The sequence below is a fragment of the Aquarana catesbeiana genome, linkage group LG06, assembly GCF_042186555.1.
Source record: "Aquarana catesbeiana isolate 2022-GZ linkage group LG06, ASM4218655v1, whole genome shotgun sequence".
In the NCBI taxonomy this organism is placed as follows: Eukaryota; Metazoa; Chordata; class Amphibia; order Anura; family Ranidae; genus Aquarana; species Aquarana catesbeiana.
In genome coordinates, this window is record NC_133329.1 from 295,450,105 (window position 1) to 295,467,546 (window position 17,442).

Genomic DNA, 17,442 nt, shown 5'->3' on the forward strand with positions numbered 1-17,442 from the left:
GGCTCCCGCTGCTGTCAATCAAATCCAATGACCCAGGCCGAGTCATACATTCGGCTTCTATGGATGCCGAATGAAATGAATCGGAAGTGCGCCTGCAAGGTAACTCCTCGGGAGAGCGCTTCTCCTAGGGGGTCATCTAATACGGGGAGGTACCTCGAGAGCTGCCGAGGGACCTCAGAAGAGGATGTTCGGGGCCACACTGCAAAAACGAGATGCACAGTGGAGGCAAGTATGACTTTTTTTTTTTTTTTAAACAAAAAGGGAAAAAAAAAACAAAAACAAGCAAAAAAAACCGAAGCTTTGGTATCACTTTACAATAAGAAAGACTCTCTCTCTCTCTCTATATATCCTGTACAAAGTGATACATGTGGCTACTATAATTCTTGTACCAACCCAAAGGCTGGGTTTACACTATTGCGAATTGGATGCAAGTTTTCTCCGCATCCAATTCCTATAGTAGGAGACTATGACCAGCTCTCTATGGATCCGGTTCTCAGCTCCGCAGCAGCTGCAGTGTGAATTGCAAAGGAGTCCTGTGCAACTTTTGGTCCGTATTCAGCCCAAAATTCGGACTGAAATCGGACCCAACACTGAAGACACACCAGACTCCTACTGTGATCCGACCAGGTTCCAGTCCTTAACACTAGAAAATGTACAGCATCTTGTTCTACCACCTCCTGCCCCACAATGAAGGCGACTTTCACACGTCAGGACTTTCAAAAAGGACACCAAAATCTTTACCAAACACTCTCCCTGCTAAGTACTTATGGACACATTGGAATAATTAAAAATATTAAAAGCAGTGGCATAAAACTTGCTTTAAACCTACAAAATGTACACATGTATACAAACTGACTGAAAATAAATGTTTACTCACCCCAGCATATTCCCCAGCGGGCGTCACTCAGTTTACACAGCGATGAGGGAGGCAGGATGTTTCTTACAGGATAATCTAGACATTTGCTATTCGTGTTACACCACAGACACTGAAAGGGAGGGCAGAAATAAAATAAATTTGATTTACATAAATTAGATGCCTATCCAAAAATAAAAGTCGAATGAACAATACGTTTGCAGACTCCCAATTACTTTTAAAGCTCTCAGGTCACAAGAGACTAAAGATACTCTGCGGGAATTTCGGTCAATTCTTGATAAACTGAATGTAACCCAAGCTGTGGCTGTCCACACCCTCCCGGCATTCTTGAGGCTGCATTCACACCTGAGCGCATCGTTTTCAGGCATTTAGGGCATTTTTGCTGAGTTTCTGTACAGGCGTTTTGAGGTCCAAGGGTCACCACTGTAAAGGGCAGTAAAACGCCTGTAATCTGCCTTAAAAAGAAGCTTGTGTACTTTTTTCTAGCTTCAGGTGACCGAACGCTCAGATGTGAACAGAGGCCATTTAAATTAAAGGGATTTTGCTTGTTGGGAGTTCTGGAACTTTTGAGATAAGCATTTTCAGTTTGTAAAACTCAGGTGCAAATGCAGCCTCAATCTGAAAAAAAAAAAAAAAAAAAAAAAAAAAAAAAAAAAAATAATGAATAAATGGTGTAAAAGGAAAAGGAACATAAATTATCTGCATAAGCCGACGAGGTGTTCTTTTATGTTCAACAACCAAGAATTACTCAAATTTTAAAAAGTTAATAGGATTAAATCTGAAAAACTGAATATTTTGCTACCTATATGTGAGGCAGAAATCTTGAAACCACAATTTCCCTTTACTTGGCAACCATCCACGCTAAAATATTTAGGTATTTATCTTACATCTATTCTTACCAACTTTGATATAATCTCACCTTGCTTAATCATATTAAAATCAGATCTACGTCAAATGGTCTTTCCTTTGCCATTTGTGGTTAGGGAAGATCAATGTTATAAAGATGACTCTGAGTTTTAAATACCTTCCAAATGTTACCTCTAGGAGTCCCGAGGATTTTTCTCAACGCTTTAGTCTATTTTTGCACATTTTATCTGGCAGGCACATTGCACTAGATCATCACATAATATTTTACATCCTCCCAAAAAGAAGGGGGGCTGGGCATTATCAAACTTTAAACTATACTATCAAGCAATTATGACACGCATGACAGATTGGAAGTTTGCCATAAAGACAAATTGAGTTGAATTAGAAATGGCGCTGGTGGATACCGATCTGGCAGTTGTATCTTGGATACCTCAATTAACGAACGAGCTGGCATAATATCTCCACTGACTAGATCTACGTTGGCATTATGGGACTCCTTCCATCTGGTTTAATGTACAGCTCTAAACAGACTTGGACATTAATGAACAGATATCGGTAACTACTGTCTATGAAGAACAGATATATCCATACAATAAAAAAAAAAAAAAAAAAGGTAACGGCATGTCACTACAGGAAAAAAAAAACAAAAACACTTTAGGAAAAATATTCACTACGCAGATAACCTGCCAACATTGCTCCAGCAATCACTGTGTACAGGTTCCATTATCACAATCACAGCATGACCTAGCTACGTCATGGAAAGGACTACTCATAAGGGGGAACTAGATGTACAAATGACAATACAGGGTGGGGTTGAACTGACCATCCAGAAAGATTACTCACTAAAGATCTGTGAAACCAGAATACCAAATAAACTTGCACAATACTATCTGATCTATAGTCAATTGTAAATTAATATTGATCTGCAGAGCAAACAAAAAGTGGGTAAAGCTAGGATGAAGCCAGCTGAGGACATGGGAGCAAGTAAACTGTTGTGCTGCGGGGTAGATGGGGCTTAAAGTGTTACTAAACCCAGGACCTTGCATTCACTATATCTGATCTCCCACAGTACACAGAACAGGGAAATGCAATTTTTTTTTTTTTAAATACTAAAAAAGTAGTTCATTCTCCCCCAACAGTCCTATGAGGCTGCACGTCACCTGACTGTCTGGACAGTGCGCCTGGCCCTGTGCTAATCACATGCACCCTTTCAAAGATGAATTGGGGACAGTAAAAGGGGAGGATCAGATAAAAGCAGCCTTTTGACACAACGTGCAGGATTAACCCCTTCAGTTTCACAGTGAGTATAACAAGCATGCCTTACTGCATATAGACTGATTTTACTGTTGAGGGTTTAACATTTTAAAGTATAACTAAAGGCTAAACACGTTTTCTTAGTTTTGGATAGAGTGGAGAGGGATTAGAACACCTGTCAGTTTTTATTGTTGTCTGTGCTACAGTTAGGAGATTCACCCCATGTGTCTTTTTTTGCCATATTCATTGAAAAAATAAAAAATTTTTTTGGGGTTGTCCCCAGAAAAATACCATAGAGGAAAACTTTCAATTAGGACAGTAGTCTGGGTCCTGGGGGTACCCAAGAAATGTCCTTTAATTTGTAGGGATTTCATCTCACTTCCTGTTTGACTATAGCATAGGAAGAAGGGAAATTTCTGCAAATGGGACACAGATGCTAGAAAAAAAAAAAAAAAAAAAAAAAAAGAAGTTTTGCCTAAAGTTCTAGTTTGTGTACTGGTCATGTACACTTGGGATTTTTTTTTTTTTTTTATTCCTAGCAATATGTGCTTTTCATCTGCCCAATTTATGCATGGGTGTTGCCTGCTTAAAGCAGAGCTCCAGGCGCCTTGAGAAAAAAAAAAAAAAAAAAAAAAAGGGGGGGGGGGGGGGGGGGGGAGGTGTAATTTAAAACGGTCAGCAGCTACAAATACTGTTGCTGCTGACTCATATTAGGACACTTGTCCATGAATCCAGGGGAATCTTCACCCCAGCCAATTTGTCAAACGGCTGTTGGGTGCTGCTGCCGCCATCTCCACTAAGGGAGCACCTTGCAGCTTCACAACCAGTTCCCTACTGCGCCTGGGTGACGCACGGTGCGCTTTGTGAATGGCCCAGTGGTGGTGGTGGTGGGGGGGGGGGGGGTGAAGGTAAAGGAGGGAGGCCGAACTTGTTGCCGACTTCACCATGGTGAGATCAGCCGGAAGTGGGAGCGGGTACCTGTCAAAATCAGGTACCCACTCCCCCCCCCCCCCCCCCCCCCCAAAAGTTGCCAAGTGTGGCGGGGTGTGGGGTGGGGGTGCAATCTGAGACATAGGCAGAGCTTCCCCCATTTTAGGTGGAGCTCAGCGTTAAATCTGTAAATTCTCCAGACTAGTAACGGAATGGTTTAGGGCCAGTTCACACCATGGAAACACAGTCAGGATGCGTTCCAGGTGCTGTTCTGCATGCATGTTTTTGATGCGTTCCAGTGCACCCCCCCCTTAACCTTAAGGACATGTTCCAGTGTGATTTTGATGTGTTTTACAGCTTTCCAGTACAGTCCGGTGCTGGAAGAAATGTAGCATGTTTTACTTTCTTTCTGGAACTGTAATGCACCAGACCTGCAAGCTGGTGTGAACTATACCAATGGAAACCATATAACCTACTTTCACTAAAGGAATCAGGCAGTGACTGCCCCCCCCCAGCACCCCTTTTCTCTCCCCCCCGTTTTACTTACCTGAGCCCTGGAACTTCATCCAGCGGGGACACGCTCTTCCTCTGCCCGGGTTTCTTGGCTCTTGACTGGATAGAGCGATAGCAGCGGAGCCATTGGCTCCCACTGCTGTCAATCAAATCCAATGATGCCGAGTCATACATTCGGCAGCTATGGACACCGAATGATGGACTTGGGAGCGCACCCACAAGGTAACCCCCCCCCCGGGAGAGCGATTCTCCTAGGGGGTTATCTGATGTTGGGAGGAGCCACAAGAGCCACCGAGGGCCCCCAGAAGATGGTGTCCGGGGCCACTCTGAAAAAAAAAAAAAAATACATAACAAAACATGTCATACCTGTCTCCACTGCAACTCGTTTTTGCACGAACAAAGCTTTACAATCAATCACCAATTGCAAACAGAAGAACTGGTTACAAAAGGGAGTTCTAAACATATACAACCAACAGGATTCCATTATATTAAAGCAGACCTTCAGTAATTTTTTTTTTATTTATTTATTTTTTTTTAACCTTTCTATAAAATCATCTGCCCTTGCTTTAAAGTGATACTAAAAGGATCGGTTTTTATTTTTTTAAAAAATAACATTCATGTCATACTTTCATACTTACCTCCACTGTGCAGCACGTTTTGCACAATGGCCCTGAACATCTATTTCTGGGGCCCCTCGGCGGCTCCTCCCCGCATTAGATAACCCCCTTGGAGAGGTGCTCTCCCGAGTCCAGCATTCGGTGTCACTAGAGGCCGAATGCAGGACTCCAGTGACCGCAAGATGGTTTTTCACCTTAATGCATAGGATGCGTTGAGGTGAAAAAAAACATGAGCCTTTACAACACCCTTTACCTTTGGATAGTAAATATCTGCCAGTAAATACCTTATATAGCCCACTTCCTGTATGGTGAAAAGCCTAGGCTTATGACATTATGCAAAGCTCTCACTCTCGTGAGAGTTTGATGGGGGGGGCTACAGCTGCCCACAGTTAAAATGGCTGTGGCCAGACTCCGTGGAGGGAGACCTCTGCAGCTTATTTGGCAAGTACAGAATCATAGTATATATAAAAGTATGCAAAGAGGTTGGAGGGAAGCTTCAGAATGGCAAAGATGTTTTTATTACAAGTTATGTATTATGTGAGCAGACTGCAGTTCCTCTTTACTTCACATTATCAGTTTCAATGTTACTGTAAAAAGGCGTAAAGCTGGCCATACAGGTTTTTTTCCCCCAGCCAGGAAAAAACAAATGTCTCCATTCACACAAAGGAAGATAGAGTATGGCTTTAGATATAAAGTGACCAAGATTAGAGTATAGCCTCACATGTTGATAGAGAATATACAATATAGAAGTACCATCATCCAAATTATATATGAAAAAAATGCGCCGCGCCTAGGGGTGTAACTGAATAACTGTAAATCTAAGTACAAATCATAGATAATAAAGAGTGCAAATCAAATAGAGCCTAAAGCTCTGATCACTTACTAAGTGTGAGTACCCCATGTGGGGATTGGATGTGATTTTAATAAAAGTATCCTACGGTATTATACTATATTAGCCTTTTTCTTTTATATGGTCTGATGTGAGTGGAGCCATAAAGAATCTAGTGTGGGAATCAGCTGTACCTAATACTGAGCCCAGGGGTGGCTCCAAAAGCATGTATTGACACAATTAAAACCTGTGTCACACGCTCCAAGGTGAGCGCAATCACATTGGGGGTCACCAAGGCACTTCACAGCATGTTTTTCTTTGGGCACGTTTGATTCAAAACCGGAACTTTTTCTTTGAACCATCACCATTACACTGACTTTTATTTGAACTTGGTCACTTTATGTTACTGGATTGGAAGATTCTTTCACGGATGTGATTTGAACACCTTTATTAGGGCGATTATAGTTTCAATTCGCCCATGCATGTGATTGATTTACTCTGTTTGTGCTTTACGAATATATATATTGTTTTATTTAATTTTTTTTTTTTTTTTTTTTTTTTCTTTTTCATTTTAATCACAGTGGATCTACATATGTGTAACATTTTTTAGCATATACACCTTATTAGGAATGATTATATTTTAATCACTGTGGATTGTATCTTATTACGTTTTTCTATGCACATTGCACTTTGTGTTTTATTGCACTAGTTATTTGTTAGTGTGTTTGTTCATAGGATTCACACAGCAGGTGATCTTAGTAAGTGATCAGAGCTTTAGGATTCACACAGCAGGTGATCTTAGTAAGTGATCAGAGCTTTAGGCTCTATTTGATTTGCACTCTTTATTATCTATGATTTGTACTTAGATTTACAGTTATACCCCTAGGCGCGGCGCATTTTTTTCATATATCATTTATCGCACGGTCATGAATACGTGATCTGCGCCTGCAGCCGGGTAGCTGTTTGGTTGAATTTCCATTAAGGCACTGGATAATTGTGGCTCGCAGGATTTTTTTCCATAATACCATCATCCAAATTGACATGAAGATTGGGGAGGTGGAAATATGGGGGCAGTTGCTGAAGCTGACCAACGCATTTAACCACCTAAAAAGATTGAATGGACTATCTCGGTACTGATACAGTGACAAAATTCAAAATTTTATTATTACATAGAAAAACCATACAAAAATATTTAAAAAAGTATACACCACACAACTAACCACTAACGGGTTCACCCGTATAGTTTCTATTGGAGTGGAGTATAGGTTGTTTCCTCTATGAACCGCTTCTTCAGGAAAGTAGTAGTCTAGGAAATAGTACATTAAGAAACAATATTTACAAAGCAAAATAACCGGCTAGCGGCAAAGCAGGTCTGCAAGACAGACACAAGGGGGGAAAAGGATGTAAGGGAAGCGGGAGGACACTGAGGGAAAAAATGTCCCCCACACAATAAACATCACTCACCTGAACATACCATCGCCTGTCACATCAGCCCAGCATGGAGAGTCACTGCTGCTCGTATAATGGTCCTGAGGGAACCGCTATAAGAGCTCCCCAACCCTCCAGGCGTCACTGCACGCTGCTGGAGGGCAGCGTCTGACATCACAGGGTTAGTTTACCCGTACTGCGCAGGTGCACGATTCCATGCTCCTGTGCAAGTGCGCCCTGGCAGAACCCATAGGCCAGAAGGCCCGGGCTCGTTCAGGGCAAGCTGGTATGGCTGGAGGCACAATCCTGCCAGGGAAAAAGCACATGTCCGCCGATGGGCAGAGAAAGAAGGAACGTCACACTGCAGGATCGGCCACCAGGGGGAGCAAGTCTCCTGTACATCAACACAATACATAAAGAACCAAGTAATAATATGAGGAGTATTAAAAATTATACAAGGAGTTAAAATAAAAGGCTCTGGGATTGTGGATTACCAGAGCATCACCAACATTAATACAAATAGAAGTCAAAAGTCACCTGTATAGGTTAACAATCCGGGGTGATCACCCGGTGACCACGCCCCATGCCTATATAAGTCGTTGCGCACACGGTATTACAGCAGGAGAGATCAGCGTGTCAACATCGGAAGACGAGGACGGAGAAGACCGGGCCAGCGCTAGTAAAAGAGCAGAAGATAGCGGAGGAGCCCAGCAGAAGACACCGGAGAGCGGGAGAAGAGGCCGGAGAAGTCGGAAGAGACCCCCAAGTCGAAAGAGACCCCCGGGGCTGCCTAATAAAATTTTAAAAACTGGTCTAGTGTGTTTTTTTTATTGACACTTTTTTCCCCCCAGGTGAATGGGTAGGGGTACGATGTACCCCATACTCATTCACATAGGGCGGGGGGCCGGGATCTGGGAGCCCCCCTTAAAGGGGGTTCCGGATTCCGATAAGCCCCCCGCCCGCAGACCCCCAACAACCAACGGCCAGGGTTGTTGGGAAGAGGCCCTTGTCCTCATCAACATGGGGACAAGGTGCTTTGGGGTGGGGGGTATGTGGAGGGCAAGCGGCCTGGTACGGTTCAGGAGGGGGGCGCTCGCTCCCACCCCCCCTTCCTGACCGGCCTGGGCTGCGTGCTCGGATAAGGGTCTGCTATGGATTTTGGGGGGACCCCCACACCAGTTTATCGGCGTAGGGGGTTCCCCTTAAAATCTATATCAGACCGAAGGGCCTGGTATGCTCTTGGAGGGGGATTCCATGCCGTTTTTTTATTTAAAATTTGGCATGGAGTTCCCCCTCAAGATCAGAGCACAAGTCGCATGCCAAAGTCGGATCAGGCAAGACGACGATCCGACTTCAATGATATTCAATGGGCTGAAGTAGAATCAAAGTCGGACCAAAATAGTGCAGGGAGTATTTTCAAAGTCGGACCAACTTGTATCGGGCCAGTTAAAACGGCTCCCATAGGGAAACATTGATTTTCACACGTCATGCGACATGAGCTCCCAATGTCGGAGCGTTTGTCGCACCAGTGTAAACCTGGCCTAAAGGATAAGGCCTCACTTGCTGCCTCATACACAGTAAGAACATGACAAAATAGCTTGTATTTAAACTTCTACCTCTGCGTGCCTTGGTTTCCTAGGGAAACTGATTATCTCTAATCTGTCCAAGTGTTCAGTATAGCAGTATGATAAAAAATGTCAACAATGCAATATGTACAGGCTTTGCAACCATTTCCTTCTATAGTTCTTGTGTACATGGATCTGTGCAGAGAAGAATATACATATAGATACAACTATACACACAGTGAATATTTAAAATCCAATATGGAGCCCTAGTGAAAATTTTACTTCCCTTCTAAACTTATTAACCACTTCCCGCCCACTTTTCAGCGCAGCCCCCCCTCAGATCACCACACTGGACCACCAGGGATCGCCACTAGGACCACACGTGGATCGCCAGGTATGTAGCCCATGGCCATCCACATGTGCCCAGTCAGTGCCAATCATTGCCCAAAAATGGGCACCATTTTATAACAGTGATGCCCAGCAATGCCACCCTTAGGAGCATCGGTGCCACCTACGAGTGCCCATCGGTGCAGCCATATCAGTGCCCGTCATTGAAGAAGAAAACGTACTTATTTACAAAAATTTTTAACAAAAAAAAAAAAAAAAAAAACAAACTTTGATTTTCGGTCTTTTTATTTGTTGCGCAAAAAATAAAAACCGCAGAGGTGATCAAATACCACCAAAAGAAAGCTCTATTTGTGGGAACAAAATGATAAAAAAAAAAAAAAATTGTTTGAGTACAGTGTAGCATGACCGCACAATTGTCATTCAAAGTGCGACAGCGCTGAAAGCTAAAAATTGGCCTTGGCGGGAAGGTGTCTAAGTGCCTGGTATTGAAGTGGTTAAACAGCTCTTAGCATTTCTACATAAAACACAGAAGAGAACATTTCCCACTCCTTCAAGGGCATCTGTCACAGTGCAGATCATTACACATTTACTTAGAGAGAGAGGGGGGGGGGGGGGGGGGTTTTGAACACAGCGATTATTGCTATGGGCTATCATAAGTCACATGTAAAATCCAGCAGGCTGGTTGCACCCAAGATGATCAGTCAACTTGTGTACATTTAGCCTGCCCATACATTACTCAAATCTTGACTGGGTCCTGCTGAATTGCCAGCTCAAGTTTTTTTCTAAAAGAACAGTTAAAAGCAGTCACGTTTATACTAGTCTGTGCTCCCACTGATAAGGTTTCTCTCCACTTTCAAACAATACAAAAAAAAAAAAAAAAAAAAAAAAAAAAAAAAAAGCACCAGATCAGCATAAGCAAATTAAGAACAACAATTTATTCAGTATCACTCACATGTAAAAATGCTGCAGGCTACATACAGGACCTGTATGGTGTGCTCGGCTGGAAAGCAGTGGTCTCAATGGACTGCGTCCAGGGCTCTCGCACATTATCACTGGAGGAGAGTCTGCAGACAGGTAGAATGAGAAGGAGGGCAGGCCACAACCACCCCCTGAATTTGTTTCCTATAGACTCTATATGACCGTCAGTGGAGCGCTGACTCACCTGCTATTAGTGTGCGATTTTGGCTGTTCTCTCCACTTCCAGCCATGTCATGGGTGAGGAAGCAATACTAATAGAATCCCTCTGCTGAAAGCAACTCTATAGTGGAGTGCAGAAGAGTTTAAACCATTTTTGTTTCCTTCTACCAACTGATCCTATGTTATTTCTGTGCTAGATTTTTGCAATGTTATCCTTTTCGATATAGTAGAATACCCAGTTGATCCTGTTTTTAGTATTGATTTTCAATCAGCCTGCTCTCTGCAGCACCAGATCTCCCTCTCATTTTCATGGTCTGTGTAAAGCCTCTACCAAATCTAAACACAGCAGTGTGAGCCCCTCACACTGGAGTCTCTCTGCTTGGGAGTAAGACCTGAGAAAACCATGTGACTGCTGGGGAAGACATTTAGAGAATATATTGCTGGGGAATAAAAAAAAAAAAAAAATACAATTGCTACATACAGCAAGAGCACCCATCATGTGAATTTATTATAGAAACATCACTATACTATACTGTCTGCAGTATTTAACGTGGTTTTAGGGCCCGTTCACACCAGCACACGGTGCAAAAAAAGCACGTTCCTGCACCACGTGGGAATGCATTGTCCTTGCTACAGGCACTCCAAACGCATTTAGATAGTGTGGTGTCTGCAGCCCCCAAAACACATCGCAGTACCAACAGTGTTTGGTGTGGCACGAAGTTGCACCTGCCCTACTTGGCGTATTTCCATGCATTTGGCAGCTCACTGAAATTTGACTGACAAAATGGAATGCATGCATTCCAGTGTGAACCAGCCTTTAAAAAACGCAAACATTATGTTGCAGCTTACCAATTTTAGATGTGGTGACTGAATTCATTCTTTTTACTGTGCTTTATTTACATCTTTAATCATGAGATTCTACCAGTCTGTTTTTCAAAAGAACCAGCTGTCCTACAGATGTAGGACAGCTGGTTCACTGTAAGCACATAGGTCAGTGTTAAATGGTTCATGTAAAACCTTTTACCCCCAAAAGAAAATGAACTAAAAAAAAATAAATATTTACCGTAAATAAATAGTGTTAGCTGGAGTTTGGCTGGGGAGTGTTACTGGCCAAAGCATCAGGTGAAAACGGAGGAAAAAAAGCCTACAAAAAAGGAAAAAAAATTTACAGCCACCACATCCAAAGATTGGTAAGCTGCAATACATTTTTGATTATTGGCTTAATACAGGTCACACCGGGACGGCTTGTCAGGCGACTTAGCCGCCTGACAAGTAGCGTCCCATTCTGTACAATGGAGCTGTTCTAATCGGAGCGACGCAAGTCGCTCCGACTTAGAAAAAGGCTACTGTACGACTTAGGGGGATACTTGCATTGACTTCTATACAGAAGTCGTTTTGCATGTCGCCGCTCCTGTCATGTCCAGGTTGCCTGAGGCAGTTGCGCTGCAAGTCGTGCTGCCTCAGTGTGAACCGACACTATGGGACAGACTTCAAACTTGCAAACCCATTTGTTTCAGTTCATGGGCGCAAGACAATTACTGGATTTTCCAGTTACAGAAATTACACTCAGAATGCCAAACTAGTATTGTCACAAGGTTACAGATAAATATCTCAAAAGGTAAGAGGTGGAACAAGTGCAATCCCTCAGGTGTAGTTTCAGTAAACAAAATCAATATTAAAGTGGAAGGAAAGTCAAAACCTAAGCAAGCTTAAAGCGGTTGTATACCTGCTGAATTTTTTTTTTTTTTTATATACGCCTGTAAGGAAAAAGACATAATGAGCTAGTCTGCACTGCAGACTAGCTCATTATGAAATACTTACCTTAGAACGAGGCGTCGGTATCTTACCTGTCCCACCTTCTGACTGCCTAGGCGGCCCCTCCCTCCCATGTTCTGGGACAGGTGACAGGTCCCAGGAACATTGCCTGGCCATTGACGGAGCTCAGCAGAAAGACATCCAATACATCCAGAAGTTCTAAATAATGAAGTTTACAGTGGCACTTACAGGTGCATCTCAAAAAGTTAGAGTATCAAAAAGCTAATTTCAGTAATTCAATTCAAAAAGTAAAATTTATTTTATATAGCTGCATTACACATTGATATATTGCAAACATTTTTTTTTATCTTGGCAATTATGGCTTACAGCTAGTGAAAACCCAAAATTCTGTATCTCATAAATTGATTTTTTTTTTTTTTAATTAAATGTAAAGTTAATACAGACACATTGGCTTACTGAAAAGTACAGGTACTATTCACTTAACGACCAGGTTCTGTTCCAACATCCAGGTCGTTAAACTAATTGGTGAATAAATGAGGAGTCACAAAGTAATCAATATTTTAAGCATTCTTAACTACTGTACTTTGAAAATACACACAACTCCAGCTCAATAACATTCTGTACTTATGCAAATTAAAACAAACGAAAACTCGTTACAATACAATGATGTACAGTACAGCGCATCGTTTGGGTGGGGAGAGCAGGTCGTAAGTCCGAGTGGTCGTTAAACAAGGAGTATCGGTATGTACAGTATAGTATGCACTCAATACTTGGTCAGGGTTGCTTGTGCATGAATTAATGCATATTATGCTTGTATTGCATCTATATAAAAATATATGAGTTTCACTTTTTGAATTGAATTACTAAAAAACCAAGTTAGACTTACCGGTAACTTGTTTTCCAGAAGTCTTTCAGGACAGCACCTGAGAGATAGCGACTCCACCCACCGGAAACAGGAAACACCTTCTTCCTCCAAACTTTAAAGGGAGGCGCCTCCCTACCATACCTCAGTTGTAGTAGAGAAGACCTCCGGCCCCGGCTGGAACACATAAACACATACGTTAGTCACAGCATAGTATATACAATACAATAGGGCGGGATGTTGCTGTCCTGAAAGACTTCTGGAAAACAAGTTACCGGTAAGTCTAACTTGGTTTTTTCCAAGGCGTCTTTCAGGACAGCACCTGAGAGGATAACAGAGACTTACCCCCTTAGGGCGGGACAACAGCTTGCAGGACCTTTCTGCCAAACGCCTGATCATTAGCAGATGTGAGGTCCAGCCTGTAATGTTTCACGAATGTGTGAAAACTCGACCAAGTTGCCGCCTTGCAGATTTGTTCAGGGGTGGCACCAGCTCTCTGCCCAAGTGGCCGCTAATGCTCTTGTTGAGTGTGCAGAAATTCCTGCTGGAGGAGACACACCTGCATGCGAATAAGCCTCTGAAATGGCTAGCTTCAGCCACCTTGCTAAAGAGATTTTAGAAGCCTGGCAACCTTTCCTGTTGCCTGAAAATAGCACAAACAGAATCTGAACGTCTAAAGAGCTTTGTCCTTTCCAAGTAACATAACAAGACTCTTCTAACATCCAACATGTGAAAACAAGTCTCCTTCTCCCCTACTGGGTTGGGGCAGAAGGTCGGAAGTACAATGTCCTGAACACGATTTTGTACTGAAGCTACCTTTGGTAAGAATTTCTGATCTGTTCTAAGTATAACCCTATCTGGGAAGATAGATAAATAGGGTTCCTTAACTGATAAAGCATTAAGCTCACTGATCCTGCGTGCAGAGACCATGGCAATCAGAAACACAGACTTAAAAGTGAGATATCTGAGTGGCGCTTCTTCCAAAGGTTCAAAGGGACTCCTTGTTAGAGCCTGGAGGACTAGCGACAGATCCCATTTGGGAAACTTCTTAAGTGGTGCTGGTCTGGATCTCGTAAGGGATCTGAAAAATCTGGTTACCAACAGATCTGAGGCCACAGATCTTTCTAGGAACACTGCTAGCGCAGCCACCTGTACCTTCAGGGTACTAACTGCTAGTCCCTTGTCAGCACCAACCTGTAAAAATTCCAGAATGGTAACAAGACTCCCTGGGTCCTGGTCAGATGAATTACACCATGTATTGTAAACCTTCCAGACCTTGGAATAGATATTTCTAGTCACCCTTTTCCTACTGGATAATAGCGTTGAGATTAACCGGTTGGAAAAACCTTTGCTCCTTAAGAGCTGCTCTTCAGATACCAGGCTGTGAGCGCCAAAGTGGCTACCTCTGGGTGATTTACTGGTCCCTGAAATAGTAAATCGTGCCTGAGGGGCAGATGCCAATAAGGCCTGACCGCCATTTTCAGAACGGTTGAAAACCAAGCCCTTTTTGGCCAAAAAGGCGTGATAAGGACAACCGGTACCGTTTCCCTTTGAATTTTTCTTAATACTAAGGGAATTAACTGGAATGGGGGGAAAGCGTAGCAGAGATGGAATCTCCATGGATACGCCAAGGCATCTGTTCCTAGTGACCCGTCGTGATTGCTTAGGGAAAAAAAATTGCGGAACCAAGGCATTCTCCTTTGAGGCGAACAGGTCCACCTCTGGCAGCCCCCACTTCTCGACAATCATGGCGAAAACCTCTGGGTTCAGCGACCATTCTGCTTCCCGAATGGGGTTTCTGCTCAGGAAATCCGCTACCCCGTTCAGGGATCCCTTTAGATGGACTGCTGATAAAGACAGCAAGTGTCCTTCTGCCCAACGGAGAATGCTCATGGCTAGTACTTGCAGCGATTTGCTCCTTGTACCTCCCTGCCTGTTTATGTAAGCCACGGCCGTGGCATTGTCTGTTAGTATTTGAACATGCTGGGCCCGAAGCCCCTGAGCAAATGACTTCAGAGCCAAGTCGATCGCCTTGAGCTCTCTCCAGTTTGAGGACTTGGTCGCCTCTTTCCTGGACCAGTTTCCCTGAGTGAAACCCTTTTCTAGGTGGGCTCCCCAACCCCAGGAACTGGCATCGGTTGTCAGCCTTTTTTCGATTGGAAAGGCCCAGACTAACCCCTCCGATAGGATATCCTGCCTTTTCCACCACCATAGTGACCTCTTCACTTGGGTTGGAACTCTTACCTCTGAGTCTAGGGATTCCAAATTGTGATCCCAAGATCTCAGAAGAAAAGCCTGCAGATGTCTGAAGTGTAGTCTTGCCCACTGAACAGCTGGCATTGACGAAGTCAGAACACCCAGGGCTGACATGACCAATCTTACCGTCAGCTGCTGGTTGGTCTGCAAAAAAAGACACTGTATCCTGGATTTTTCCTTTTTTCTCTGAAGGAAGAAACATTTTTTGGCTTACCGAATTTATTATATACCCTAGAAACCGAATCTCCTGAGATGGTTCCAGGGAAGATTTTTGGAGATTTAGGATCCAACCTAGAGAGACTCCAGATGGCTGCATGCTCTGCTTAAATTGCTCCTCAATTCCTCTCTTGAGGGGGCGAAAAATAGCAGATCGTCTAAGTAAGGAATTACTGCGATTCCCTGAAGACGCAGCGGAGCTAGGGCCTCTGCCATTACTTTGGTAAAAATTCGGGGTGCGGATGATGGCCCGAAGGGTAGGGCTCTGAATTGCAGATGCTGAATTCTGCCTTCCAACCTTACCGCCAACCTGAGAAACCTCTGGGACGAGATTGGAATATGCAGGTATGCATCCTTTAGATCCACTGACGCCATGAAACAACCTGGAGTCAGAAGATTTCTGGCGGTGAAAATTGAGTCCATCTTGAAACTTCTGTATTTGATGGCTCTGTTTAGTGGCTTTAAATTTAGAATTAAACGAAATCTTCCGGTTGGTCTTTTTACCAGGAAGACATGTGAATAGAAGCCCTCGTGCCATTCCTCTGGTGGCACTGGGATTACTACACCCTGTTGCATCAGTTCCTCTGTTACCAGAAACCTTCTTGGGGGGCTTCTGGAAAACTCGAGAGTATAACCCTGCGAGAGAGTGGTCAGAATAAACTGATTTGTAGTTATCACTGACCACTGCGGAAGAAACTCTCGTAATCTTCCGCCGACCCGCAGAGATGAGTCATTGTGAGTTTTCGGCCTGTGAAGGAGGACGGAAGAGAATTCCGCCTTTGCCCTTCGCCTTTTGCGCGGACCAATTTTTTCTCCTGCCCTGAAACTTATTTTCCTGCTGTTGCTGTTGAGTTTTTTTTCGAAAAAGACGTTTTGGGGTCTGCTTTTTCTTTTTGACCGGAAAGGACTTCTTCTTATCGGCAGTTCTGTCTAGGTTATTATCTAGATCAGGGCCAAAAAAGAAGAAGGTCACCTGAAAAGGGAATACCACAAAGTTTACTCTTTGAAGCTATATCACCTGGCCAGGTTTTTAGCCATAAAGCTATTCTCGCAGCATTTGCTAAAGCTGCAGACCTAGCTGACATTTTGATAGCGTCAGCCGAAGCATCAGCAATATAAGCAACCGCAGAAATCAGGGTAGGAAAGGAATCTAAGATCTCCTGCTTGGGGGAATCTGCCACTATATGAGATCTAAGTTGGTTCACCCAGTATTCCAGATTCCTGGCTACACAGGTTGTGGCCATTGCTGGTTTTAAATTGCTCATGATTGATTGCCATGATCTCTTGAGCAAAAGATCCATGGGTTTGTCCATTGGATCCCTTAGAACACCCATGTCTTCAAAAGACAGGTCTGTGGATCTTGAGACCTGTGAAAAGGCCGCATCCAACCTGGGCACCTTATTCCACACCGCAGAAGGGTCCTCCTCAAAAGGGAAGCGCCTTTTGTGGGCTCTGGAAAAAAAGGGCTTTTTCTCTGGATCTTGCCATTCTTTAGTAATGGCGTCAGAAATGACCGAATGAACCGGAAATGTTCGCCCCTTAGGCTCATTTAACCCTGCATACATGCGGTCATGAAGAGATAACTCCTTTTCCTCACTTAAGCCAAGTGTAACATGGACAGCCTTAAGGAGTCCGTCTACCTCCTCTAGGGAAAGCTTAAATTTGGAAGGAGCCACCTCCGCTTCCTCACCCTCCTCCTCCGAATCTTTAATGGAAGGAGTAGGGGACTGCTCTTCCCTGATAGAGGGGCCTTCAGGTAAAGCTTCTACCATGGGGAAAGAACTAGAACCCTGGGAAGCCTCAGAAGTGGATGGCTGACTAGCAGCTGGATTAACTAAAGAGTCACGAAAAGTCTGAATCGTGGCGTATAGTTCCTTCTTTACAGAGGCAACCAGATCATCACAAACCGAAGCTGATTCCTCCTTAACTAAAGAAGTGATGCATGTACTGCATAAGACTTTTTTCCAATT

The 17,442-nt window shown here is 43.5% G+C and overlaps 1 protein-coding gene across 1 annotated transcript in view; it reads right to left on the reverse strand.

Annotated features, from left to right (window-relative positions):
* The window catches only part of PTTG1IP (PTTG1 interacting protein), a 51,555-nt gene that overhangs the window by 10,133 nt on the left and 23,980 nt on the right, over positions 1-17,442 (reverse strand). Inside the window, exon 3 of the mRNA XM_073633473.1 lies at positions 878-986. Coding sequence (XP_073489574.1) covers positions 878-986 — 109 coding nt within the window. The remainder of the gene's footprint in view (positions 1-877; positions 987-17,442) is intronic.